The following is a 15,698-nucleotide window of genomic DNA, read 5'->3' on the forward strand; positions in this document are numbered from 1 at the left end:
TTCGTGATTATCACTAGGTAATACAGAATCACTAGGTAATTTTACATGTATTACTATACATAACGTATTTATTGAAAATCTTAATAAAAAGGTTTAGACAACAGTTGTTAATTATTTAATTATACCATTTGTATGTTAATTTAAATGCTAGTCTAGCATATGCAAAAATGTGATTATTGCAGTTTTATTTTTGTCAACTTTCCATCATGAGGTTGCAAACTAATACCATCAGACCATGGCAGAACGAATATATATGTATGACCAATCCACAACTGAAGTGTAGTGTAAACGAGTAAGCAGAACTATTAGTATGCTTTGATTTAAAACTGTCCAACTAATATAAAGGCTTCCTGTATCATTGACACAATTCTGACCAGGGCCAAATGGGAAAGACATATGTGTCTAAAATGGTAATAAGGTTATGTCATGTAATAAACTAAACTGTTCTATCCAAAGTTTAGTGAATATTCAGTCGACTTGGGTTTTAAAAGATATAACGCAGTAATCAAATGCGTGTCCAAATATCAGTCTAGCATGCAACTGCTGTATTGTGACTTTAAACATAGCACCTTCAAACTCAGTGGAGGTTTTCGTCACTCTAGCAAGGAATTATCACGTAAAAATGCGGAACAAATTTAAAAAATGGTTCAGAGAACACATTCAATATCTAGGGACCATCATTTCTCCATAATGTTCGGCCCGTTGCATTATTTAAGAATTGATCTAATAAAAAAATCGATGTTTTGCTAGTAGTCTGTACTCGATTCCTATGACAACTGTCTTTTAGCGGCTTATATGTTCTATCAGATTCATTAAGAAGATTACTGTTGCTAGACAATGAACTTTGTTGCCAAGTGTGTTAGCATTTGCACATATCTGTTTTGTCTCAAAATATCTATTGAATTTTTTGTTCAAATTGTCATTAAATGTGTGGATGAAATAGGGATCCAAATTTGCGGGAAAGATATATTATCATCGCACACGTAATGTTGTCTAGAGTTACGTCTGTTGCTAAAGAGAAAAGAGCATTAATTGCCGTATCAATATACATAGTCTAAGTGTAAGACACAATTGGTACACTCATCGTGGCAGTATAATAGAAATGTAAATGTCCCATTTTGTTATTGCCTATAGCTTCTCTTTAAATTGAAGACATTGCAAACTGACTTTAGACTTAATTTTTACCTTATTTTCTTCATTGTTCCTTCAATGTTTTAGTCCCGAAAAATGCAGAAATATATAGAAAATATACTTCTTAGACTATCAAAATCAGTGGTAAAAAATATATTTTGCTTTGTTGAAAGGGCAATCAGTAGAGCAGATTGACAACCTTCGAAAAAACTTGTCAACCTAAGGCTTCGGACAATGTTTTCTCTGGTTGGTTGTGACCACTGCATATAATGCTGATCATCAACATAAGGTAGTCATGGCATTCCATTGGTAACCATTGAATGATCATGCACTATCACCATCTTAGCCGTGTATGTGTATTTTATATATTGTCCCACTGGCAGATAAAGATCACATAAGTTCTAAAAAAAAAAAGTTAGACTTGTAATATTCAAGTAATATTAGTCGTATAACATATATGATATCGGGGCAATAATTGCTATTTCTATTTACTGTTTCTGATATTTTATACTATCTGTGCCACCCGAGCATTCAACAAAAATAATAATGAAAATATATCTGTATAAAAACGTTAAAAGTTGAATAAAAATGCGCAGTCATATGTTATAGGACTAGGAAAATATGTGTGTGTCGGTTTCTAAAATCTTAATATTATAGTTAAATCAGAGACATAAATTTGTCTCTAGTTAAATGTAAAATTGTTTATTAATTGGGGTTTGCATTAGTTTTTCAACAATTACCCTTTTCCGGATTTTATTCATTTCCATAACGTATACGTGTTAAAGGGGAGATAAAACATGTGTGCATCAACAAAAAATGTAAATCTATTTCAAAATTTAAATTGTGGTCTTTTTATCAATAGTATACCTTTGTCATGTGTAGGTAATTGAAAGGAATTAAACCACACACTAAAAGGGACAGAAAAATAAATCTTTCAAATGTACAGTTCATAAGAAGAAAATATTCCTTGTGGAACAACCCCCTTTTTTTGGTTGCTCTCGAATTAAGGTTCACCAGTGGCGGATCCAGAAAAAAATTTGGGGGTGGTCCCAAATGAATATTGAATGATATGAAAAAGGTTAAAAAATACCTTCGACATTATGGAAGATCATGAATTTGGACAACACCATGCTATGCACATATTCCTAGGTAAAGGAATTTAAAGACATGTAAAACTGATTTTTATTTAAGACTCTATACAATATCTTGCAATCTAAAATAGCACAACATACAACTGTCATCTGAATAAGGCAAGCTGTAAAAAAGGTTTAGCTAAAATGTTCCGAATCGGTAAAAATAGTTTTACTTAAAATTGTTCAAAATTTACTAATTTAACAAACTTAAGAGTCGTTTATCAGGTCATTCAACATCATGCTTCGCGGAGTTTCCTCAGGTAGGTTTTTAGAAGTGATAACTCACTGTTGGATCGCTCACATTCGCAACTCGTAACCCCCATGGTAGCTATGATTTATAAGATAACAGAATTAATTGGAAAGTCGGTTTTGCAACATTCTTTCAGAGTACTGGCTACAATTTCTGGTTTTGAAAGCATTGACTCGCAAGTCTTTTGCCACAAACGCAGTACGGAAGGCATTGTAGATGGACTCGGCAAATCAGTCGACAAAATGTTTAATTTCATCACATGTTGCGCTTTGTACAAATGCCAGTACCAACTTCAGTGCTTGAATTGCTGTTGATGTTGGGGGAAAAGGGGGGAGGGCTCAAAGAGATAGATAAACAAATTTAATTTAATTCATTCATAATGATTGTTTTTTTTCAAAATGTACATAAATGAAATTTAAATCCGAGACTCCGTTAGGTGGAGAATGCAATTACATGTATATATGGAAATTTCACTTAAAAATACAAAAATAATTTGTATTTACTTTTCAAAATAAGAAGTCAACTTCTTCATATTGACGAGCTGTTTTGACAATTTAATTACATGTATACAGGTGAAACACATTGATCCGTATTCTATCATTGTGACACCTCCAGGTATCCAGGTAATCCATAACCAATTAGTGCGATGAAAGGATTAATCTTAAGTGTTAATTTGTTAATTAGCTAGTTATTGAAAAAATAGACACTTTAAAAAAAATTGAGGTTCGTCATGGGGGTGGTCCGGTGCGCCGTGGGACCACCCCCTGGATCTGCCACTGTTCACCTATACACTTTGAAAACATTGGCTGTTTTACACCATAATTTTTTTCGTTGAGTACAGACATAACTGTAATTTGAACAGTTTTAAAGTCTGGCAGCACCTAGATATATACAAGTTGTATTCATTTGTGTTTTAAAAAGATAAAAACCTTTTCAGTCTTTTGTGATTTTAGCTAAACATTTTCTTTCCTTGCCACAGGTGGTGTAAAATTAAACAAAGACTGGTTAAATCTTTGAGATAGTCCCTCTCAGCATGCTCAGGTAATGATTGTATTGTAATATAATAGACAAAAGAGGGACAATAGAAATCTACTTGCAACAAAGGTTATTTAAATAGTATAAATGAGTGGACTGTATCAAAGAAAACTCAGGTATTTGTTTATTTCACCATCTTCTGTGGCAAGAAAAGAAAATTATCATCAAAATCTGTAAAGTGTTTTAACATTTTAGGACATAAGATGTAACATTACTTTATCTAGATGCTGCCAGGCTTTAAACTGTTCAAATTACACAGTTTTTGTCTGTACTCAAAGAACATTTTAAGGTGTAAACACAGACATTTTTGTTAAAGTGTATAGATGAAACTGAAGCCCTTCAAATCTTATTAAAATTGAAACCTTGCTCTTTAACCAATCTATTCATGTACTAGACTGGAAACTGCCTTTATCTAATAGGAAAATCTACTAATACTATGTCGTTATACACACGCATGCACAGGAGCTTGAAATCCTAGCAATAACTGGGTAAAAATATTAAAATGCAAAACTGGACTATCACAGTAGAGCTTCTCTCATATGCCAAACTCAGCATCTCTCGAAGCTTTACTGTGTCTAGTTTGGCATATTTTTACCACATTATTTCTAGGATTTCAAACTCCAGTGATCCATGTTGAATATAATTTCTTTCTTTTTTGGCTGGGACTCGAAAAGAAAGAAAGAAAGAAGCTCCAAGATACTTTATTCCTGCATCATGTGGTTTTTACCTCGTGGAACTTCAATTAGAAATTATATACTGTATAGATATGTATACCTTAAAATTAAACAAGGTACTCAACTCTCTATTTTGAGAAATTAATCGGGTTGTATACTCACTGTGCTTAAACGGCCGTGGGTAACTTAAGTTACCCACAGCCCAAGATGGAGCCGCAGGGCTTCGGTTAGGAAGTTTGCTCCTATATAATTACAATACCATGCATACAAAAGAAATGTTCAGTAATCAAAAAGTTATATAAATCTTTTAGGGAAACTTTGCAATGTAAAACGTGGTTTGTTACTACAAAATAAACGATTACAGCACGATTTTCCAAAACACTTATGATGTCCGTAACTTCAAAACAACTAGTCCGTAACTTTTTTCCTTGTACCAATAGGGATGTCCGTAACTTAAGCATGAAGTCGGTAACTTTCAAAGAATCTTTATTCGTAGATGTAATTATAAAAAAAAAGAAATGATTAATAAAAAAATATCGAACTCCTAGGAATATTCAACGGGAAGTCCTTTATAGAATGGCAAAGCCAAAAGCTCAAGTTAACACACCAAACGAATGGAAAACAACGGTCATATTCCTGCCTTGGTACAGGCATAAAAAAGTAAAATTACAAAAATACTGAACTCTGAAGAAAATTCAAAAAGGAAAGTCCCTTATAAAATGGAAAAATCCAAAGCTCAACTGAATGGATAACAACTGCCATTTTCCTGACTTGGTACAGGCATTTTCTTATGTAGAAAATTGTACGGCAAAATTAATGCATCTTACATTCTACTGGCTTTATAGATTGTTAACTGCTTAAGTTTTAGATGATAAATCATAACATGCAGGTTATAAATCTCACCATTTCCAACTGTAGAAATTACATTAATAGTGAACATATGAAAATGACCTTAGGAGAACAAGTTCGGAGGTCAATCCTTAGCAGAAATACATAGATCTAGATGAATCAGTCCAAACCTCTCAAGAAGATGTGTATGATTTGAAACCCGATCTTATTAAATCCCTGAGGTCAATGAAACTTTTAGAATATTTTAAATCTACTTTTATTGCTATAATAAACTGAATCCTGTTCAACAATATAGCTTTCCATCTATTCCTAGATATTGGCACTTTTTTTTTTCACAATCAACAACACATCACACTAGATATAGCGAAGAGACCATACTTTTTTGGCTAACAATTCAGAAATTGTTTAAAGGAAAGGATATCATTTTTTCCGAGGCTATACCGACCAAGGACTCATCAGTGAACAATCTATTAAGCTAGAAGAATGTTAGATAAAGTTCGCCGTACCGTAAGATCCCGTTTTATCCCGGGAATATTTTTTTAAAAATTTAACGGAAAATCCGTGACACTCTGGTTTGCTTTTTTTCTTGTTTAGTTTGAAGCATATTGTTATTGTATAAATATATGAAATAATATAAGGGGTTTGATAGTGTTTATTGTCCTTTAAGTGTTGAAATTGTTAATTTTTACAATTTTGAAAAAAAGTTACCCACATCCGAAAATAAAGTTACGGACAGTCTGATTATTTTTTACTTATAAGTTACGGACATCTTATGCATTTTTCAAAAGTTGGCCTTACGCTAAAATGAAGTCAAAATTAACAAATTTGAAGTGATGGTAAGTGATTTCTTTATTCAATAGTCCTATCAATATTTACATAGATCATGAAAAACGTTGCAAAAAGTAGATTTCGTATCAACTATCATCTCAACAAGTTTAGAGTCCGCCATCTTGGGCTGTGGGTAACTTAAGTTACCCACGGCCGTTTAAGCACAGTGATACTTCAAATTCAATTATATTTTACTTTACATCTTATTCAAACCGAAGTGAAACTTGGTGTATCATATATCAACTGAGAAGCCAAAATTGTCATTTCATTACATGAGAAGACTAAATAATTCACAAATAACCTACTTTGAAGGCCTCCTATGAATGATTTCCACAGCAGATATAAGTATGTTTAAAAATACACAACTTTTAAGATGATTTAATGTACATGTATATGACACAATGTATGAAATATATAACAGTTTCATTGAGACAAAATATGAGATAAACAAACACATAATTGAAATATTAACAGAAGTTCATAACCAAGTCAAAATACATTTATTAACAATAAATATGATTAAACAACAAAGAAGATAACTTTAGAAAACTGACATGACTAACAGAGAAAGGATAGGAAATAGATTTTCATCAAATTTTAGAATGTTGATGAAATACATTATAATCAAATTATATTTTTTCTTTTCTTTCAAACACATATATAAATGTCATGATATGATTGTCTTCTCTTAAATTGTAGATGTTACACAAGTTACATGTAGATTTTTTAATTCCTGAAACTAGCTAGAAAGATATTACCGGTATGGCAGAAAATGAAAGAGCAAGGAGAGAGTTACAACAAAAGCAGCATTATTTTTTACAAAGTGAATTACAATCATTGTCACGAGATCTTCCAGGGTAAAAATAACTTTAAAGATATTTATAGATTGAATTTTTTTGAAAACAAAAGGAAGTGCCTCAGCTATATATAATTTTATCAAAGGATGATTGTCCTTAGATGGGAAGAACCTGAGAAAATTATAAATGTTAAATATGTCATAAATAAATAATATCTTCATCTTTCATCTGTTTTCTAAATAAACATTTGTTTAGGGGCCAGCTGAAGGACTCCTCCGGGTGCGGAAGTTTCTCAATGCATTGAAGACCCATTGGTGGCCTTCTGCTGTTGTCTGCTCTATGGTCGGGTTGTTGTCGCTTTGACACATTCCCTATTTCAATTTTCAGTTTTATTTGAAAGCAAACTTCAAAATATATTTGTGTCTAATTTTTTTTAATCTTTTTTTTTTAGGAAATTTCAGCAGAGACTTCCGTATGATTTGTTATCTAGTTTAGCTAATGCTTTACTTGATGGTACTGTCTTTGAAATTGTGCGTAGTTTACAAGAAGTACAACATTTAGAGGAGAAACATTTGTCTTCTCAGAGAATGAAACTGATAAATGATCACAAAGGCAAGTTTAACAATTAACCAGTAATTGTCATGAAACAACTGTAAATGTTATAGCAAAGTAAGTGTCATAGGTTAACAAGAATTTTTCATGAACCTTATGTAAATGTTCTTATAAATAATGGCATTGCCAATTTAATCAGTATTTTCTGTGAAATTCCCCCCTTTACAATGGGGGCAAGGGCCAGCAGGGTACTGGCACCTGAGTCATCAAAAAAAATATCATTATATTTACAAACATCATTATATAATTGTAAAAAAATGGTACAAGATACTTAAATAAAATCAATCAAAAATTATCATAGAAACAGATAGAACTGATAAACAAGTTCAGCTGTATGTGCAGTTGTGGTAATGATCACATTGATTTTCTCACAGACTTTTATGTGTAAAAAATTAATGAGGACACAGTAAAACATACAATAATGGAACTAAAGTATTAAGAGGGGGAAAAAAATAGGGCCTAAGTTATGCTTACAATGATAAACAAAAAATAATTATGACATGCAGCTACCAACAAATTCTGGATTACAGGTTTGGAGGGATAATGGGATTAATTATTTTTGTGAGCATCAAACCTTCCTTAAGGTGGCTTGTGGGTCTAAATCATTTTTAAGCTCACCTGGCCTAAAAGGCCAAGTGAGCTTTTCTCTTCACTTGGCATCTGTCATCTGTCGTCATCCGTCATCTGTCGTTGTCCGTCGTCCGTCGTCGTTAACTTTTACAAAAATCTTCTCCTCTGAAACTACTTGGCCATATTAAACCAAACTTGCCCACAATCATCATTGGGGTATCTTGTTTAAAAAATGTGTCCAGTGACTCCGCCAACCTACCAAGATGGCTGCCATGGCTAAAAATAGAACATAGGGGTAAAATGCAGTTTTTGGCTTATAACTCAAAAACCAAAGCATTTAGAGCAAATCTGACATGGGGGGTAAATTGTTTATCAGGTCAAGATCCATCTGCCCTGAAATTTTCAGATGATTCGGACAACCCGTTGTTGGGTTGCTGCCCCTGAATTGGTAATTTTAAGGAAATTTTGTCCTTTTCGCTTATTATCTTGAAAATTATTATAGATAGAGATAAACTGTAAACAGTAGTAATGTTCAGCAAAGTAAGATCTACAAATAAGTCAACATGATCAAAATGTTCAGTTGATCCCTTTAGGAGTTATTGCCCTTAAAAGTCATTTTTTACCAATTTTTCGTAAATTTTGTAATCTTTTACAAAAATCTTCTCCTCTGAAACTACTTGACCAAATTTAACCAAACTTAGCTACAATTTTTATTAGGGTATCTAGTTTAAAAAATGTGTGCGGTGACCCGTCAACAAACCAAGATGGCTGCCATGGCTAAATATAGAACATAGGGGTAAAATGCAGTTTTTTGGCTTAAAACTCAAAAACCAAAGCATTTAGGGTTAAATTGTTTATCAGGTCAAGGTCTATCTGTCCTGAAAATTTCAGATGAATCGAGCAACCTGTTGTTGGTTTGCTGCCCCTGAATTGGTAATTTTAAGGAAATTTTGCTGTTTTTGGTTATTATCTTGAATAATATTATAGATAGAGATAAACAGTAACCAGCAAGAATGTTCAGGAAAGTAAGATTTACAAATAAGTCAACATGACCGAAATGGTCAGTTGACCCCTTTAGGAGTTAGAGCCCTTTATAGTCAATTTTTTACATTTTTTATAAATTTTTGTAGATTTTCAGATAATATTTTCCACTGTAATTACTGGGCCAAGTTCATTATAGATAGAGATAATTGTAGCAATAGGAATGTTCAGAGAAGTAAAATCTACAAACACATCACCATCATCAAAACACAATTTTGTTATGAATTTATCTGTATCCATTGTTTAATATGCACATAAACCAAGGTGAGCGACACAGGCTCTTGAGAGCCTCTAGTTTTCTGTTGAACTAATAGAAGAAATAGTTGTTATATCGAAATAAAAAAAGAACTATATTACAGAAATCGCTAAAATTTTACAATTATTTAGTTTATGTACAGCTTATTCGAAAATAACAATAAAAAATATAGGTCACCAATGAGTTAAAAAAGATATTTCAATTTTAATGCCAAAAAATGTCATTTTGCACCAAAGGGAGATAATTTGGAGCTTTTTTAATGATATCTACATTTTAAAAGTCACCTGGGGCCAACATGAAATGATTTTTTGGAATTATTTTTGTATCATATGATAAAGTAACCACAACTAAATGTAATACAATGTAAATAAAAATTGTGATGAAAAAAAAATGTTTAATTATACCCCCGCTTTAAAAAAGGGGGGGTATACTGTTTTACCTCTGTCTGTCAGTCCCTCCGTCCGTCAGTCAGTCCGTCCGTCCATCCGTCCGTCCATCCGTCCGTCCATCCGTCCCATGAATATTTTTCGTCGCATTTTTCTCAGGAACTACAATACAAGGATTTCTGAAATTTGGTTTCAGGGTTTATTTAAGGCAGCTACATGTATACCGTGTGATGTGTTTTCAGATTGATCACTTGACAACTTCCTGTTTACTGAAAACACTTGTATGATATTACACATGATAGCCAAGTTGAAAATTTTCGTAACATTTCATCAGGAACTACAATACAAGGATTTCTGAAATTTGGTTTCAGGATTTATATAAGTCAGCTATACCGTGTGATGCGTTTTCAGATTCATCACTCGACAACTTCCTGTTTACCAAAGTGAAACACTTGCATATTTTTACACTATTATCGTCGTGTCATATGTTTTCGTATGTCATATGTTTTCGTATCAACCACATTTCGTCGGTTTCGACTGCATACGTGTACATTGTGGCATGTTTTTCTGTTTCTATATTTAGAACAACAACACCACTACAACTTGATATATTTAAAACATATTCAAAGTCGCTTTTTAAAGACGTTAGAACAAATTAAATAAAACTGACCTATTTAGCCATTTTTATTTAATGTCAAAAATACGCATCACTAGAATAGTTGTGGAAAAAAATTCTGAAGGGTTAAAATAAAGTCCAGATATGTTTTTTGCAAGTCAGACACCGGATCTTCAAGGCATATGACTGCCATGTGTTTTTTTGGCCGTTTTAATTACAAACCATCGAGTTAAAATTAGCAGGGTTCTTATATAAAATGGTTGTTCAAAATCCAACTATTCAATATTTCATTGACAATTTTTTTTTATACATCCTTGATACATAAAGATGAAAACAGTCTTAACTTTTTATATTTAATCATAAATTTTGAAAACTGCATTTTATTTTAGAAAAAATAATGTATTTTGTACAAACCAGGTGCCAATCTGAAAATTAATCAAAATCTAAAAATTTCATCACACGAAACACCAACCTTACACTATTTACTAGTAATTTTTAGTACTGAAAAGTATTTAATAACTTTTTTTATGATTCAAGCGATCACCAGAACCACGACTTTAGAAAAAAATTATTTCCGGATTTTGTAGTCATTTCCTGTCCGTGTACTGATCCAATTTTTATTTCATACGAAAACATATGACGCCGTTTTTTTGACATACAAAAATCGCAAAGTAATCGGAAACAGTAAAAAATCGTAGAAATCATTGACCAAAAAACTAGATACCTAAAATCAATCTACAGGACATGCTTTTTAAATTTGAGTAAACACCTAAATAAAAACTCAACAGTAAAAACCGTAAGCAGTGAAAATTGTTATAAGTACGAAAACACATTACACGATGATAATATTATCCACTTGCGGCAGGGGTATCATCAGTGAGCAGTAGCTCGCAGTTACTTGTTTTTTTCTGAAAACCTTATACCAACGAGCCTCCTTAAGTTTAGTTTTACATGTACAAATGGTTCCCATTATATTTCTAATACAGCTTTATGATACAATGATCTGAAATGAATTATCATTTGATACTTGCAGCAAAAACAGCTGATTGACAAAATTTATTTATTTTACATTATAAAGCACAAAGGCATGAATTACAGAAACGCCATAAAGAACTTCTTCAAGCTTGCCAAACCAAACCTCACAATCTTCCTATAGTAGAGGTCACGATTGAAAGAGAAAAAGAGGTATACAAATGTTCTATAAAACTATGATTCAATATTAATTTTTAGGAATTTGCAGTCTTTTAAGTTGTTCAAGCATTACTTCCTAAATAACTACAAATAATAAACAGGAAGTAAAGATTAGAAAATATATTACACTGTAAATTCAGAAATTATTGCAATGTTATTATAATTGCGAAAAATGCGACAAGGTTTCAATCGCAATTATTAAAAATCACATTTTTTATTTTTTATATGAATTAAACTTGATTTTTCTTAATATCGCAATAATTTAAATCACATTTTAGTCTAAAATCACAAAATCTAAATGATAAATGCAAGCAATAATTTCTATATTTAAAGTATTTAATGTTAGACTCTTTGGATTCTACCAACCCTTTATTGATCTATAGTCTAGGGGGTCAGTATCCAACCATATAACTTATAATGTACCAGATAGTGTACATGGAAAGCTGTTTGATTCTCCACCTCAATCACTTTGGCACAATATTTTACAGATAAATTTTTGTTATCTGAATTGAGATTTAGGAGTGTTATGAATGAATGGTCAGTTTACACAAATTCCAAGGGCACTCAATAGATATAGGAAGATGTGGTATGAGTGCCAATGAAACAACTCTCCATCCAAGTAACACTTTGTAAAAGTAAACCATTTTAGGTCAATGTACGACCTTCATCACAGAGCCTTATCTTACAGCGAACAGCAAGCTATAAAATTTTTAATTTTAAACCATTCAATCCGGAAAACCAATGGTCTAATCCATATAAAACCACATAAACAGACGACAATCAACATTGCTTCGTTGTTGAATGTATTAAACAAGTAACATTTCTACACTATTTGTAGACCATGTAAACACGTAACATTTATACACTATTGTAGACCATGGAAAAAAGATTGGAGGATGAAGTCAAGAAAAGAGACATGAAAATTATTATGGACCTTGACCAAAAAGTTATGGACCAACAAGTGATGCTAGAGAGGGCTGGGGTACCTGGCTTCTTTGTTACAAACAATAGACAAGACATCCGCCTACAAATGTACTTACTTGAGTTTATGAATAGACTAAGATTTCTAGATTTGCCAAGTTGATGTTTAGAGTATTTAGTTTTGTCATTTTCATATTTTTTTTTTTCTACATTGTATTTAGTAACTAGAATCTCAATGGAATTTAAAACTTTTTACAAAGTAGGTCACATGACATAATTGACATTATTTATTATTGTTTTTTACTTTTATAAACTTTCTACTTTGGCACCCAGTCAGAATTAAAAGTGGCCACATATTACAATGTATTACCGGGGCTCGTGGGTCAAAAAATAAATCTTTTTTTTTTAATATAAGATTTTGCTATTTTTTTCTATGATTAAACTTTATTTTATACCTAATAGAAATATATAAAAAAAAATATGTGGTCCCCGTTCATTTAAGATCACAATCTGCCTCTGAAAGAAGCATACATTTTTCTTAATGTCCTTTTTTTTCTGTTGAACTAATAGGAGAAGTATTGGTAATATCGAAATAAAAAAAGAACTAAATTACAAAAATCGCTTAAATTTTACAATTATTTAGTTTATGTTCTGCTTGTTTGAAAACAGTAATCCAAAATATAGGTCAACGATGAGTTTTAAAAGATATTTCAATTTGAACATAACAAATGATATTTTTGCACCAAAGGGAGATAATTTAGAGCTTTTTCAATGATATAACATTTTTAAAGTCATCTATGGCCAAACTAAATTGATTTGTCTGGATAATTTTTGTACCATGTTATAAAGTAATGACTAATAGTGTAATAAATAAAATTTGAAATGAAAAAACAAATGTTTAATTTTTTGCTAAATTTTTTATACCCGCAAGCCTCCTTAAGTCGTGTTATTTCAAGACAAAGTCTTACATTCCTCCAAATCAACAGACCTATATTTTGGTTAACCATTTTTGTTGTCAATATCAGTAAATTTTTTGAAAAATTCCCTAAAAAAGTCATTACCTTTGTCCTTTTGTCTCTGGTGGAGAGTTGTCTTATTGGCAATCATACCACATACTCTTATTTTGAAAATTAGAAATAACCCTGAATTGGAGTCAAGTTATGACAATGATAAACTGGTATCGCCACACCCACTATAGATATACTTGTTGTTTTCCTCTAGGATAGTTTATGACTCCTGGACTGGTGAAAATATGTCTGCACTCATCCAATGTCCAAAGATTCATCAAGATTGTAAAATGTTTGATTGATTGAGCATACTTATCATTATTTAAAGCAAAGCATGATGTCATTTCCTTGCTCTATTTTTGCATGGAGACTGATATGAAAAATTATATACCGGTAGCATCAAATTTTTTTCCTCTCACTGTTGGACTCGCCATCTTTAAAAATAAAGAGTCCTTGTACTTGCCTTCAAAAACCCAGTATAATTTGTTTAAGAGTTTGTAAGAGAAATGGTCAGATAAACTGACATGTTCATGTAGTACACATTTTCAAGAAAACAATCAAACACCGTTGATATTGATGTATCAGTATTTTTACAACAAATCACTTATTTGTTTAAGGTCCACATGTAGTTTGATTGGTTTCAATACTTTGCTTCATAATTGTTCCATTTTCAAATATTTAAATTTCTGTTCATCATGTATCCATTTTCATTTATTTAAATTTTCAGCATGCCTCAAAAATGTAATCACTTTGACACTTTGAGTGGAAAAATATTGTGTTTTCACTTTATATAGTTGTGATTAATGTATGCATTATTTAACTAAAATTCAGTATAGGTGTAATACCACCATTGATTTTACCCTATTAGTCTTTGTTAAATTTGCACTTTTCAAAAAATTGTGCAGAATTTATCTTTGTTTCAAATAAAGAAATACTTGGCATGAGTAAAGTTTTATCCTGTCCAGTTCTATAGAAAAATTTTCACATCACATTTCATTGCATATAAGAAAATAACCATCATCGGAAGTTAACCAATCAAATACCCAAGACATATGTTTATGACCCAGAAATAGTTTTACTGCAATAAAATGTAGGATTAATTACCTGCAACGGTCAAATTCAAGGGAATATTTTTTTAGACCTACTTTCGTATACAACCGGATGTGACATACCATGATTTGGTCGTATTACACCTAAAGAAGACCTTTTTGTTCAAGAAACTGACTGAGACTTTTTTCATTTGTTATACTGGTTATTTCAAGCATTTCTGTCAAGTTTTGTCATAATCAGTTCAATAGTTTGAGAAAAATCTAGTATAATGAAAGACGACATCTACAGCGATTCGAGCAAAATTTCTTCGACAAATCCAAACCAAGCCACATCAATTTATACCTCTTATTTCCTCAAAATTTCAACTTTTCAGGCCAATAAATAAAAATAATGGGGTAACTTTCACTCATTTATGGCAGAAATGATATAAGAAATGAGTAATTAGAGCATTTTAGCAGAATGAACAATCCATATAAAAGTTCACTGTCTCCAAGGAGGTTTCAATAAGTCCTTACGTAAAAATTAAATTCACGCCGCGTTCCAAAGAGGGACATAAAAGGCTTCTCTTTTAAAGAATTACTTGTCGTTACAACATTAGAAATAATTTCATCTACTAATTACTATATTATATTTAAGAATATTACCTAGGAAATTGTTATATCATAGCAAAATATAAGAAATAACCATCCCCTCCCAAAAATAAAATAAATATGCACTTAGTATGGCTTGTTCTGTCAATTGAATATTCATGGTACAGGCCTATTTCAAGACAATTTTCTCATAAAATGTGTTTTGGAGACTCAATTCACTCAGAATATTTCATTTTTTGTATTATTTCACTTAAATAGCAAGAAATTTTAACACATGAGAATACTCACAAGGCCATAGGTGCATATACAGCTTCCCATATTATGACAAGGTATTTACGTTTTTGTTGTTAATTTTATTTAAAAATGTCATTTAGTGATTATTAATGGAATGTAATACAAGATTTGATGAAATTTCAGAATAATAAAAATAATTGTAAGACTTTATTTATTGAATCTTACCTAAACAAATGAAAATGAAAGGATTTGATATAGATGAAACATTATAATTTATTTTTATACTTTTGGGTCATATAATGCTATCCTTTTTCATCATCTGCATCATTGTCCGAAGATGCATGGTTTCCTGATAATAACTTTAATATAAGTAAATAGAAATCAATAAAATTTTAACACAATGTTTTAACCACAAAAGGAAGGTAAGGATTGATTTTGAGGGTTATGGTCCCAAAGGTTTATGAATAAGAGGCCATCAAAGGGCCCAAATAAGCATTGTTGTAGTTTCCAGTCAATAACTTGTGTTT

General features: G+C 31.5%; 1 protein-coding gene across 8 annotated transcripts; it reads left to right on the forward strand.

Moving 5' to 3' along the window:
• The first annotated feature begins 1,900 nt into the window (after positions 1-1,900).
• Positions 1,901-14,238, forward strand: LOC134686932 (protein DGCR6-like). Of its 8 annotated transcripts, none has more exons than XM_063546783.1 (5): positions 1,901-1,949; positions 6,600-6,757; positions 7,149-7,309; positions 11,257-11,363; positions 12,244-14,238. In XM_063546783.1, the coding sequence occupies exons 2-5, from the start codon at positions 6,663-6,665 to the stop codon at positions 12,451-12,453; spliced, it is 573 nt and encodes a 190-aa protein (XP_063402853.1). In that variant the 5' UTR covers positions 1,901-1,949; positions 6,600-6,662; the 3' UTR covers positions 12,454-14,238. The 8 variants fall into 8 exon arrangements, with proteins under 8 accessions (XP_063402853.1, XP_063402856.1, XP_063402852.1 ...); XM_063546786.1 differs by having other exon boundaries at positions 1,916-1,949; positions 6,644-6,757; XM_063546782.1 differs by having other exon boundaries at positions 1,932-2,009.
• The last annotated feature ends 1,460 nt before the right edge of the window (positions 14,239-15,698 follow it).

The sequence above is a fragment of the Mytilus trossulus genome, chromosome 10 (assembly GCF_036588685.1).
Source record: "Mytilus trossulus isolate FHL-02 chromosome 10, PNRI_Mtr1.1.1.hap1, whole genome shotgun sequence".
Taxonomy (NCBI): domain Eukaryota; kingdom Metazoa; phylum Mollusca; class Bivalvia; order Mytilida; family Mytilidae; genus Mytilus; species Mytilus trossulus.